This window comes from Acinonyx jubatus, chromosome C1, assembly GCF_027475565.1.
Source record: "Acinonyx jubatus isolate Ajub_Pintada_27869175 chromosome C1, VMU_Ajub_asm_v1.0, whole genome shotgun sequence".
Lineage (NCBI taxonomy): Eukaryota > Metazoa > Chordata > Mammalia > Carnivora > Felidae > Acinonyx > Acinonyx jubatus.
This window is the reverse complement of record NC_069381.1, coordinates 45330791-45344873: the sequence shown is the minus strand read 5'-3', so window position 1 is coordinate 45344873 and position 14083 is coordinate 45330791. Positions and strand designations below refer to the sequence as shown.

General features: G+C 37.7%; 1 protein-coding gene across 1 annotated transcript in view; it reads left to right on the top strand.

Moving 5' to 3' along the window:
- FYB2 (FYN binding protein 2) overlaps nucleotides 1–14083 on the top strand; it is a 125732-nt gene that overhangs the window by 106916 nt on the left and 4733 nt on the right. Inside the window, 2 exon segments of the mRNA XM_027059078.2 lie at nucleotides 1068–1128; nucleotides 13138–13224. Coding sequence (XP_026914879.2) covers nucleotides 1068–1128; nucleotides 13138–13224 — 148 coding nt within the window.

Below are 14083 nucleotides of genomic sequence, written 5' to 3'. Positions count from 1 at the left end.
ATGAGTTGGACATGATCAAGTTGCAGTACACTGACTGGCTGAATCAAGGATGGGTCACTGGAATATTCTTTGCTATAAAAACAATAATGCACAGATTAGTACATTGTCTGATCCATAGTATGATGTCAATACATGTACAGTGAGTTGAATCTGCCAGTAAGAAGGCCATGTGTTGTTTGCTGGTTTTTGTTTGTAAGCCTTAGCCATGGTGGTACTTTGATTTCACTCTGATTAGGCAATTCAAATGTATATTATATTTCAGAAATATGAGTTTGCTGTACTAAATAACAAGTGAAGGTTATATAAATAAGCCTGGTAAAATCATAGGTCCCCCCAAGTTTCCTTGGTCCACGTAAAAATCCAAAAAGCCAACATAGAATAGACATGCATCGTACTCGCAGCCAAATTTATGAATAATCAAATACGAATTATGAAATTATTATACTAGAAAGTCTCAAACTCATTCAAGTGGTGAATCACTTAAACATGGGATTCTATGTAAAGCACCAAGGAATGTGAATATCCCAAACTGAAAATGTCCAATTATGCACTAAGGTTCAATTTTATGCAAGATTATTATAGAAGAGCAGTTACCAATGGTTTGAAATCAAAATTAAGGAGGAAAAAAACATGAATATTTTACTTAAACTGTCTTTTTCCAGGATTTTGGAAAAGCCTTCTTACTGTTCTAGAAGTAAAACATCTTTGCCTAGTTCCAGGATGATAGGGAGCTATTCTGAAGATGACCCTTTCAGCAACTCATATTTTCTGAAAACATGCATGAAATTAAATACACATAAATATGTATGTGTGTATTTGAGATACTAGGGCATGCCACTGTTTTTTTAATCTCTTAATTGAATTTCTCCCCAAATGGAGATTCTTTTTGCTCTTTGATCCTTCCAGCCTGTGTTCTATGATCAGATTTTGATAAAACAGACATGGGGAGACACCTGGATAATTGGGTATTAAGGATAATGGTGGACATTGTGGATAATTCGGAAAGCCCAGAAATTTGTATGAGCCATACCTAATAGTGGACTATTTTGTTCGTGTCTTGACCCTAGAACTTAGGTCTCAGGAAGTTATTATCTATGATAACATCGATATAAATGAAAAAGAATCCAGGTAAGTCATTTTACCTCATTGGTCAGCCCTACTGATACCTAATCCATTTCCTGATGGTTTGTTAAATATGGTCAGAGGGCCACCTCTTCAGAGCCTTAGAAACCGGATAAAAAGTCAGATTCTGATGTCCCTCCCCTCACTAAGAAGGGAAAACAGTGAATAATGTAGGTGATCTAATGGTAGTAGGTGATTCAGAAGTCACTGGAGCTTTGGAATCTGTTTCTTGCCTTTGAATCTAGAGACTTGAAACTCATTTTAATGCAACATACCCTGATTTAATAACCTCCTATGTACAAGGCAACACGGAGGATAGCGAGCAGTGTTTGACGGAGCCTCTATCCTCAAAGACAGAATAACCATCTAACCAGAAAGAAACCATCCTGAAACTCGATGCCCCCCTCTCTAGCTACTTGTTCTCTGTCCTCTCCCCCTCAACTAAATGACTGAAAAGAAAGGTCTCCTCTGCTTATCCTTGATTCATTTAGGGTTCTAATTTTTTTTTTGTACTTAAAAACACTATTGCTATAAATAGTCTTATGTCTTCTGTGAATATGTCCTAGAATTTTCCTAGCAGATAGTCAGAAGGGAAGAGAAATGCCGAAGGGAATGCAAATTTATAAGAAAATGCCAACTTATTTTCCAAAGTGGTTGTACCAATTTACATTCTTCCCAGCTGTTTGTAAGGGGAATGTTGATCCACATTCTCACCAACACTTAGCACAGAGAGAATTCTTAACTTTGCCAATTTTGTGGGTATAAAATACTAAGTGTTGAACCCCTTTTAATATTCACCATTCATATCTTCTATCGAAGGCCAGTTCATACCTTTTTATTCTGTTTTCTTATTGCATTGATGGTCTTTTTCTTATTTATTTATAGATTTTTTAATGCATTCTAGATATCGTCCCTTTGTCAGTTATATATGTTGCAGAGACCTTCTCCCCCATTGTAGCTTGACTTTCCAACATTCTTCCTAGTCTTCTAATGAACAGAAATTTTTCATTTTAGTGTACTTGAATTTAGCAATTGAGTGTTGCCTTTGGCATCTTTAGAAGAAATCTTTATCCCAAGATCATATGATATCCTCCTATATTTTCTTCTAAAACTGCTGAATTTTTTGCCTTTTACATTTAAACCTTAGACGTATCTGGAACTGAGTTTTGTGTGTTGGTACTATATTGAAGTATCAATCTAATTAAATTTTCTTACGTGTGGAAAAATGTCCTGCATGATTAATTGAATAGCTACACCTTTCCCCATGGATCTACAATGCCATCTTTGTCATACCAAGCTTCCATGTCTGAAGGTCTGTGCCCATGCTCTCTATTCCAGTGTCCTTTCCATCTTAATAGGCTGGTGCTCTGAAAAAGTAGTTAGTAAGATATTAGTACACAGAGGGGCACCTGTGTGGCTCAGTCAGTTAAGCATCCAACTTTGGCTCAGGTCACGATCTCATGGTTCATGAGTTCCAGCCCTGCATCAGGCTCTGTGCTGACAGCTTGGATCCTGCTTGGGAATCTCTGTCTTTGTCTACCCTTCCCCCACTTGTGTTCTCTCTCCTCTCTCTCTCTCTCTCTCTCTCCCTCCCCCTCTCAAAAGTAAACATTAAAAAAAGATATTAGTACCCTGAGAAAGTAATTGCTATCAGTGCCTTGACATATTTTAAGACAAGATTCATGCCTAATGTACAGTTAAGTTCTATAAATGTCCCATGTGCACTTAAGAAAAATATGCCTTCTCTAATTGTTTGGTACAACAATCCACTTAGGTTCTTCAAATCATTCTCTTGTTAAAATCTGTAGATTTATGAATTTTTAGATGTTGGAGCCATCAATATTTGAAAGAAACAGCTTCAAATCTCACACAAACATGGCAGACTTGTCAATCTCTTCCTAAAGTTCTGTCATGTTTTGTTTGATGTATCCTGAGGCTCTTTTGTTAGTTGCTTACAAAATTAAAAATGTAGTGAACCTAATGTTTCTTCCTCATATGGTAGATGTCTCTATCCCTAATACTATTAATAACAAAAATAATACGTAGTTCTTACTGGGGTCCGTAACTGTTATATACATTTAGTATGTATTAGTTCATTCAGTCTTCACCACCATCCCATGAGGTAGATACTATTATTATACAAACATTTCAGAAGAGAGACTCGGGCATAGAAGTTGTTACTTGCCCAAGTTCACAGAGGTAGTAAAGTGTAGAAACAGGATTCAAACCCAATCCAGTAGTGAAGAGTTACTACTACACAATGTTGTATCTCCTAGTGATGCTCTGTCTTAACGTCTAATTTGCCTGATATATATCTACTGGAACTTTCTTTTAGTTAGGATTGCCCTACTATATTTTTAATCCTTTAATTTTCTGTTTTCCATATTCTCATTCGTTAGGTCTTGAATAAATAGCCGTAGAGCTGCATTTGGCTTTTTAAAATGCCAATATAACAATCTGTCTTAACTCCTACCTTGACCTTGGCCTAAGGTTCAATCTCCTGAAATACTGTGGTACTGATGCTAGCATTTTCCACGGGACAAACTGACCATTTGTGCTTGCATACTGCTTGCTGCTGTCTGGTTTCAGCTTAGTTGGCGGGGGCTACTAAGGTACTGTGCACAGTACTTACTCTAAGGGTAAATTGTAGCAATTTTCTAAGACACTTGAGTCTAGTAGTTTTGTACTGGGAGCGCCCTTTCAGGATACTCTTCTGCCCTACAGCCAAATGAGGAAGTCCAAACTCTGAGCAAAAGGACAATGTAATCAGAGCTACACTTCAGGAAGAGTAAAGGGATCCTTCTCCAGAATGCTTTGGAGAGAAAGTATGAAGTAATACATATGTTAGAATGTCATTATGATCGCTCAGGTGAAAGATGATCAAATGTTCTCGGGTGGTGAAAGAAATGAAAGAGAGAAGAGATTTCGGGGGAGAACTTACATTGATTTTGTTAAACTGTGAAATCCTCTGGTAGAAACCACATCCTCCTCATCTCTATTATCCAGGTTCTAATATAGCACTTAGATGATGGTAGGTACCCAAGGAATATTTTGTGCATGAACGATGTTTACCACATCAGCCCTGTCAAATTCTGAACAAGACCTTCTTCATGTGATAGAGTAAATCTGTAGTTTGGCTTCACATAAAGTAATTATTAAAGGCATTTGTAGCAGATAGAACACTGGTGGAAAGAAAGTAGCAGAAGGGAGAGGGAAGATGATACCTCAATTCCTTTTTTCTTTTCTTTTTTAATGTTTGAGAGAGAAAGAGAGAGCATGAGCTGGGGAGGGGCATAGAGAGGGAGACACAGAATCTGAAGCAGGCTCCAGGCTCTGAGAGAGGTCAGCACAGAGCCCGACGCGGGGCTCGAACCACAAACCGGAAGATCATGACCTGAGCTGAAGTCGGACACTTAACTGACTGAGCCACGCAGTGCCTCGATACCTGAATTCTTATAAACTTGGCTAGTTTGCTTGTCATACCTTGGTAGGTAGGTATTAGATTGAGGAGAAGCCTAAACAGCTCTAGATTAAGTTGTCACTAGGTATTCCAGACCTCTGCTTTTTATTTCCTTTTGTTCAGTAGAAGGTCTCTTAGGGGATTAGCAAGGGAAAGAAGAAGAGGGGGATCTTGAAAAGGACACTGGTACTGGAACATGGCACCAGTGAGACCTGCGGCATATCCTCTTACTTCTCTGAGCCTCTGTTTCCTACCCATGATATGGTAATAAAAAATCCTCATCCTGCCAGATTCTTTAAGCTCTCTAACTAGATCCCTAGGAAAGCTAAAATAAGTTGACAAAGGGGCAGAGTGGACCATAATATTCACATGGCTAGCATGGATAGAAATTGGTATGACCTCTCTGAAAGAATAATTTGGCCGTATGTATCCAAAATGCCCACACCCTTTACTTTACCCAGTAATTTGACTTCAAGCAATAAGCTCTGGTGAAAAAGGAAACAAAAAAATTTAATGCATAAAAATGTGTATCTCAGAGTATTTATAAAAAGATGTTTAAAACCACCCACCCAAATACTGAAATATATAGTAATCTGCCAAGTATATGACAGTTACATATATGCTAAATATATACTAAAGAATTTCTAATGACATGGAGAAGTGTTACTCTATAATAACAATTAAAAAATAGAATGCAAAACTGTATGTATAGTATGATCTCAATTCAATTTTTAAAAGTGCTAGGAAGGATGTTTTAAAGGAAACTTAGAGGTCTTTGAGAGGTCAGATTATGCTTATTTTGTCTCTTTTCTACATCTTCCAATTTTTTAAATACTCAGAATTGTCACTGTGAAAACTAAATTGGTTAACAGCATAAAACTTGACACATAGGTGCTCAGAAAGTTTTTTTTAATTTTTTTTAACATTTATTTATTTTTGAGAGACAGAGACAGCATGAACAGGGGAGGGGCAGAGAGACAGGGAGACACAGAATCTGAAGCAGGCTCCAGGCTCCGAGCTGTCGCACAGAGTCCAACGTGGGGCCCGAACCCACAAACCACGAGACCATGACCTGAGCCAAAGTCGGACCCTTAACCGACTGAGCCACCCAGGCACACCAGTGCTCAGAAAGTTTTAGTTCCTTCTATGATACCCTCCCCTCCCTGCATCCTTTTATTTTTTCTTTGAATGGTCTTCGTTAAAAAGAATTTCTTACTGAAAATTCCAAATGTAGAAAAATAGAATGTTATGATGAACCCTCATGTACCCATTACCCAGCTTTAAAAATTACCAATTTATGGGCAACCTTGTTTACACTGTCACCTACCTCCCAATCTCCAGTATTTTTTTAATTAACATAGAGTATTATATCATTTTCATGTGTGTAATATAGGGATTCAACCATTGTATACATTACTCAGTGCTTATCATGATAAGTCTACTCTTAACCTCTTTTACCCACCGCACCACCCACCCACCTCTCCTCTGGTAAACCATCAGTTCTCTATAGTTAAGAGTCTGTTTTTTGCTTTGTCCTTTTTTGTTCATTTATTTTGTTTCTTAAATTCCACATCTGAGTAAAATCATAGGGTGTTTGTCTTTCTCTGGCTTATTTCACTTAGCATTATATTCTCTAAATCCATCCATGCTGTTGCAAATGGAAAAATTTTATTCTTTTTTATGGCTGAGAAATATACCTGTGTGTGTGTGTGCGTGCATGGATACATGTTTTTTATACTACTTTTTGTTGTGGTTGTTACATACTACTTCTTGATCCATTCATCTATTGACAGACACTTGGGCTGCTTCTATATCTTGGCTGTTGTAAATAATGCTGCAATAAACATAGGGGTGATCTGTCTTTTTTCAATCAGTGTTTTTAATTTCTTTGGGTAAATACCCAGTAGTGGAATTGCTGGATCATGTGGTAATTATATTTTCAATTTTTTGAGGAATCTCTATAACGTTTGCCACAGTGGCTACACCAGTTTGCATTCCCGACAACAGTGCAAGAGGGTTCCTTTTTTCCACATCCTCACAAACACTTGTTGTTTCTTGTGTTTTTTATTTTAGCTATTCCAACAGGTGTGAGGTGGTATTTCATTGTGGTTTTGGTTTGCATTTCCCGTATGGTGAGTAAGGTTGAACATCTTTTCATGTGTCGGTATGTCTTCTTTGGAAAAATGTTCTTCTCATTTTTATTTGGATTGTTTGGGTTCTTTTGTTTGTTTTTTGGTGTTGGGATGTAGGAGTTCTTTATATATTTTGGATACTAACCCATTATCAGATGTGTCATTTGCAAATAGCTTATCCCATTCAGTAGGTTGCCTTTTAGTTTTATTGTTTCCTTGGCTGTGCATAAAGAAGCTTTTTATTTTGATGTAGTCCCAGTAGTTTACTTTTGCTTTTATTTCCTCTGCCTCAGGAGACAGATGCAGAAAACTGTTGATACAGCTTATGTCTGAGAAATTACTGCCTGTGCTTTCTTCTAGAATTTTTATAGTTTCAGGTCTCATACTTAGGTCTTTAATCCACTTTGAGTTTATTTTTGTGTGCAGTATAAGAAGGTGGTCCAGTTTCATTGTTTTGTATATAGCTGTCTAGTTTTCCCATCACTATTTGTTGAAGACACTTTTTCTGATTGAATATTCTTCCTTCTGTATCAAAGATTAATTGACCATATAATTGTGATTTTACTTCTGGTTTTTCTGTTCCATTGATGTATGTGTCTGTTTTGTATCTCCACCGTATTGTTTTGATTCCTATACCTTTGTAGTATATTTTGGAATGTGAGATTGTGATACCTCTAGTTTTATTAATCTTTTCAAGATTGCTCTGGCTATTTGGGGTCCTTTGTGGTTCCATACAAATTTTAGGATTGTTCTAGTTCTTTGGAAACTTGCTGTTAGTATTTTGATAGGGATTGCATTAAATTTCTAAACCAACAATATTGGTTATGTCAATCATTGAACATGGAATAGCTTTCCATTTGTGTCAAAGATTACAGGTCTTTCATCTCCTTGGTTAAGTTTATTCCTATTTTATTTTTTGTGCAGTTATACATGGGATTGCTCAATCTCTCTGCTGCTTCATTGTTAGTGCATAGAAATGTAACAGACTTCTGTATATTGATTTTGCATTCTGTGATCTTAATTCATTTATCAGTTCTAGCCGTTTTTTGGTGGAGTCTTTTGGGTTTTCTATATATAGCATCATGTCATCTACAAATAGTGAAAGTTTTATTTTTTCCTTACCAATCTGAGTACTTTTTATTCCTTTTTCTTCTCTGATTGCTGTGGCTAAGATTTCCAGTAGTCTGTTAAATAAAAGTAGTGAGGGTAGATATGTTTGTCTTGGTCCTAATCTTAGGGGTAAAGTTGTCAGTTTTTTACCATTGAGGATGATGTCAGTTGTGGGTTTTTCATATATGGCCTTAATTACGTTGAGGTATGTTCTTTCTAAACCTACTTTGTTAATGCATGCATCGATGTTGTACTTTGTCAGGTTTTTTTTCTGCATCTATTGGAATGATCATGTGGTTTTTATCCTTCCTTTTGTTGATAGGACATATCATGTTGATTGATTTGGGAATACTGAATCACCCTTGCATCCTAGAAGTAAATCTCACTTGATTGTGATGGATTTTAATGTATTGTTGGATTCAGTTTGCTAATATTTCATTGAGATTTTTACATCTATGTTCATCGAAGATACTGACCTGTAGTTCTCTTTTTTTGTAGTGTCTTTATTTGGTTTTGGAATAAGGGTAATGCTGGCCTCATAGAATGAATTTGGAAGCTTTCCTTACTCTTCTGTTATTGTTCTTTTAAATAATTTCAGAAGAATGGATATTAACTCTTCTTTGAAAGTTTGGTAGAATTCACCTGTGAAGCTCTCTGGTCCTGGGCTTCTGTTTTTTGATTATGGATTCAGTTTCTTTGCTGGTAATCAATTTGTTCAAATTTTCTATTTCTTCTTGATTCAGTTTTGGTAGGTTATATGTTTCTGGGAATTTTTCCATTTCTTCTAGGTTTTCCAATTTGTTGGCATATAATTTTTCATAATATTCTCTTACAATTCTTGTATTTCTGCAGTGTCTGTTGTTTCTGCTGTTTCATTTCTGATTTTGAGTCTTCTCTCTTTTTTTTAGGAGTCTAAAGATTTTTATCAATTTCATTTATCTTTTCAAAGAAGCAGTTCCTGGTTTCATCGATCCCTTCTATTATTTTTATTTTCTATATTGTGTATTTATGCTCTAATGTTTTTATTGCCTTCCTTCTATTGGTTTGGGGGTTTTGTTCTTTTCCTAACTCCTTTGGGTGTAAAATGAGGTTATTTTTTGATATTTTTCTTGCTGCTTGGGTAGGCCTGTGTTGCTATAAACTTCCCTCTTAGAACAGCTTTTGCTGCATCCCAAAGATTTTGGACCATTATGTTTTCATGTTCATTTCTCTCCATATATTTTTCATTTCCTCTTTGATTTCTTGTTTGACCCATTCACTGTTTACTAGCATGTTATTTAACCTCCCTGTATTTGAATTCTTTCCAGATGTTTTCTTGTGGTTGATTTCTAGTTTCATAGTGTCTTGATCAGAAAAGGTGCATTGTATGACTTTGATCTTCTTGAATTTGTTGAGACTTGTTTTGTGGCCTAAAATGTGATATGTGCTGGAGAATGTTCCATGTGCACTTGAAAAGAATGTGTATTCTGTTCTAGGATGGAATGTTCTGAATGTATCTGTTAGATATATCTGACCCAATGTGTCATTCAAAGCCACTGTGTCCTTGTTGATCTTCTGTTAAGATGATGTGTCCATTGATATAAATGGGGTGTTAAAATCCCCTACTGTTGTATTACTGTCAATTGTTATTATCTGCTCTATGTATTTGGGTGCTTCCATGTTGGGTGCATAAATATTTATAATTATTATATCTTCTTGTTGGATTGTTCCCTTTATGATTATACAGCATCCTTTGTCTCTTGTTACAGTCTTTGTTTTAAAGTCTATTTTGTCTGATATAAGCATCACTACCCTGGCTTTCTTTTCACTTCCATTTGCATGATAAATGCTTTTCTATCACTTCACTATCAATCTGCAGGTGTCTTTAGGTCTAACATGAGTCTCTTGCTGGCAGCATATAGATGGGTCTTGCTTTTTTTTTTAATCTATTCTGTCACCCTGTGTCTTTTGATTGAAGTGCTTAGTCCATTTACATTCAAAGTAATTTTTGATAAGTATGTATTCATTGACATTTTATTATTTGTTCTGTGGTTGTTTTACTCTGTTCCTTTCTTCTCTTGCTCTCTTCTCCCACAGTTTGCTGGCTTTATTTAGAGATATAGTTGGATTCCTTTCCTTTATTCTTTGCATATCTATTACTGGTTTTTTACTTGTGGCTACCATTAGGTTTATATATAACATCTTTTGCATATAGCAATCTATACTTCATTTATGGTTGCTTAAGTTTGAACCCATTCTTTACTCCCCTCCTCCCATTTTATGTAGATGTGTCATATTTTACATCCTTTTATTTTGTGAATCTCTTGACTGATTTTTAAATTTTTTTTTAACGTTTATTTATTTTTGAGACAGAGACAGAGCATGAATGGGGGACGGGCAGAGAAAGAGGGAGACACAGAATCGGAAGCAGGCTCCAGGCTCTGAGCCATCAGCCCAGAGCCCGATGCAGGGCTCAAACTCACGGACCATGAGATCGTGACCTGAGCTGAAGTCGGACGCTTAACCGACTGAGCCACCCAGGCGCCCCTTGACTGATTTTTATAGATATACTTTACTACTTTCATTCTTCCTACTTTACTCCTACTTATGGTCTTTACTTTCCATTCAAAGAGTCCCCTTTAATATTTCTTACAGGGTTGGTTTAGTGATCATGAATTCCTTTACCTTTTATTTGGGAAATCCCTTATTTCGTCTTCTGTTCTGAATGATAGCCTTGCTGGATATAGTAGTATTCTTGGCTGCAGGGGTTTTTTCTTTCAGCACTTTGAATGTATCATCTCATTCCTTTCTGGCCTGCAGTTTCTGCTAAAAAAAAATCAGCTGATAGCTTAATGGAGTTTCCCTTGCATGTAACTGTTTTCTTTTGCTGCTTTTAAAATTCTCTCCTTGTCACTCTTTTTTTGCCATTTTAATCACTATGTGTCTTGGTGTGGACCTCCTTGGTTTGATTTGGTTGGGAACTTTCTGTGCTTCCTGGATCTGAATGTGTTTCTTTCCCTACCTTCTGGAAACTTTCAGCTATTATTTCATCAAATAAATTTCTGCCCCCTCATCTTTGTCTTCTCCTTCTGGAATCCTGATAAAATGAATGTTAATGCACTTGATGCTGTTGCTAAGTTCCCTAAGTCTCTTCGTTCTCCCCCCACCCCCCACCATTCATCCTGCTTCACATTACTTTGTCCTCCAGGTCTCTGGTCAGTTATTCTGCTTCCTCTAACCTACACTTGATTCCATCTAATATATTTTTAATTTCAGTTATTGAGTTCTTCATCTCTGACTGGTTCATTTTTATGTTTTGTCTCTTTGTTGAGGGTCTCACTGGGGTTCTCCACTCTTTTCTCAAGTCTGTATCCTTATGACCATTACTTTAAATTCTCTATCAAGCATATTACTTATTTCCATTTTGCTTATATCTGCTACTGGTTTTGTCGTGTTTTTTTCATTTGGGACACATTCTTGTCTCCTCATTTTGTCTAACTCTTCATGTCTGTTTCTATGTGTTAAAAAGTCACGTACACCTCCTGCTTTTGAAAGTAGTGGGTTTATTAAGAAAAGGTCCTACAGTGCCCTGCAAGGTATTGTCCCCTGTTCACCAGAACCTGGTGCAGCTGGGGTCTCTCCTTTGTGTGTTGTATGAGCCTTGCTGCTATGGCTGAGGTGCCTTTGGCTCAAGTCCAGTCATCTGCAATGGCTCTCTACCTGTTGTAGGCAAGATTTGGTCCCTGTGTTTTTAGGCTAGACTCGGGCTTCCTTGGGTTTGAGTTGACTCAGACCAGGCATTTGCTAGAGATGCAATAGCACTGAACTGCAGGACAGCTCCCCTGTGTTGTCCTGAGAAGCTTGTTGGTGGGCAGGACCTGTAATCATACCAGATGTCTGCCCCCAGCCTGCTGCTGGGGCCACAGTCTGACTGGTATGTATGATTATCTTCCCCTCTCCTGGAGCAGTTTGCAGTGTGCTGGCCCCTGTTGGGTCTGCTTGCACACTGCCAGGCTTGTGGCACTGTTTTGGACAAGCTCCAGTCAAGTGCTGAAGAAGTCAACAGGAGGAGGCAGGGGTGGGTGTGGTGCCAACAAGGTCCACCCTCTGAGAGGGGACCTGCAACTTCGCAGGCTGGGTTGGAAGGGGCAGATCCACAGAAGTGCATGGGGGCGAGGCGATTGGTGTTAGCAAGCTAGGTGGAGAGTGTTCACTGCATTGGTTCCCATAGGTGTCAAGCTTGGGGGTAGGAGAGGAAATGGTGCCCACCTACTCCTTTCTTCCTGGAGAAGATCCTTGTCCTTCCAGCACATGTTCTGAGATTAGTAAACAACTATCCTTCCCTTATGCCCCAGGTGTTTTTTAAACTGTTGCTTCTATGGTGTATCCCTTGGAACTATTTGTTGTGCTGTCTCTTTAAAGAAAAGGACACTGCTTTTTCTAGCCCTCTTTGCTCTCCCAGAGTTGATGGCACTTTTTTTTTTTTTTGATCGCACTGATTTTTAAACTTACAGGTGTTAAGCCCAACTGAATGTAAGAACTCATGAAATTTGGCCGCTCTAGTTTTCAAAGCTAATTGTCATTGGGGGGTGGGGTTCATCTTCCCCATGCCTGGGGTGTCTGTTTCTTTCCTTTCTCCTTGCCCACAGCATCCCTCCCTCCTTCCTCTGTACAGTCTTGAGGGTGGGTCTGTTTAGCTTCCTACAGTGACTCTGCCCTTCTGAGCCTCTTCCATATGGCCTCTTCTCTACATTTAGCTGTACAGAATCTGTTCTGCCAGTCTCCAGATTATTTTCTGCATTTTTCACACTGATGTGGGTGTTACCTAGTTGTATCCATGGGACCAGGTAAGCTTAGGGTCTTCCAACTCCACCATCTTCCGCGGCTCTTCCCCGCATCCTTTGCTACTAATGTTAAACACTAGATTTGTCTCATCTCACGGTAATGATTAATACTATTCACGTTTTAGAGGCAAGGAAACTGAGGCTCAGGAAGGGAAATGTGATTATAAGCAGGTTGATCTCTTGCTTCTGGTTTCAAATTTGGATCACCACACATCAGAGGTCAGCAAACTATGGCCTGTGGGCCAAAATAGCTGGCCACTTGTTTTTGTAAATACAGTTACAACAGCAGAGTTTAGTAGTTACCATAGAGATGATATGGCTTTCAAAGCTTAAGATATTCACAATCTGGCCTTGACACAGATTATCCAAATATACTTCTAGATGATATTTTAATTTTTTTGTAAAACATAATTGTCCAGAAAATGCTGACATTTCCATAAATGTTTTAGTTCAATCTTTATCTACTTGCTCAAAATATTTTTCTCCTCAGAAATGAAGATAAACTAAAAACTTGGAAGCCCAAGTTTTTGATGGCAAAGGAAAAGAAAGAGAAAAAAGGTGTTGAAGAATCTGAAAGGTAGGTACACAGGTGCATTTACATTATAGCTTATCTGCTGAAATTTACACCTCTTACTAGTTGTGTGACCTTAGGCAAGTCATTAAATTTGATTTTCACATTCCACATCGGTCATGTGAGAATAATAGCACCTACATCATAGTATAGTTGAGAGGATTAAAAGAGACAGAGTATAAAAACGTAAAGTGCCACACACATTTATCTTCATCACCGTTGTCCATACTTCTGGTGGATAGGGAGTAAGGAAAACTTTCAAGCTAGCCTTTATCAAATGAGGAAAACCCTTCATCTTCTTTTAGGCTGTAAGAACTTTTCCTCTATAGATGGAACTTAAATTAATAATACACCAATTAGAACTTAAACTTTGAGAAACTGTGATCACATAACCAGATTCATTTCCCTGGAACACAATTCTAGCTATGACTACATTAGTGTTATAATTTAAAAAGTATATTGCAACTCAAGATCTAACCTTCATTCATGTGATTCGAGTTCCCAGAGTTGGCTATGGAGGAGGTGATGTTTTTACTGTCCCAGATGGTTACTATATGATCTGTGCTCTGGTCTTCTCAATTGTTAGGATAGGGCACTTTCCCCAAGACATCTATTAAACAGTCATTGAGCTGGGAACACTGTGTGATTTGTCTGCTCTAGGAAACCTGTCTAGAAAAGTACTATAAGGGAACCCCAAAAGGAAGCAGACATCGGTCTATATCAAATTTGAACTCAGAGGATGGCATAAAATGGCCATCTTTGGGTTTAGGCTGATGTAACTTTTCCCAAGTTCAAAAGATGTATTCAGAGACTTTTATATAAAAGTATACATATACACACAAAATTATACCTGAATTTATCCTGA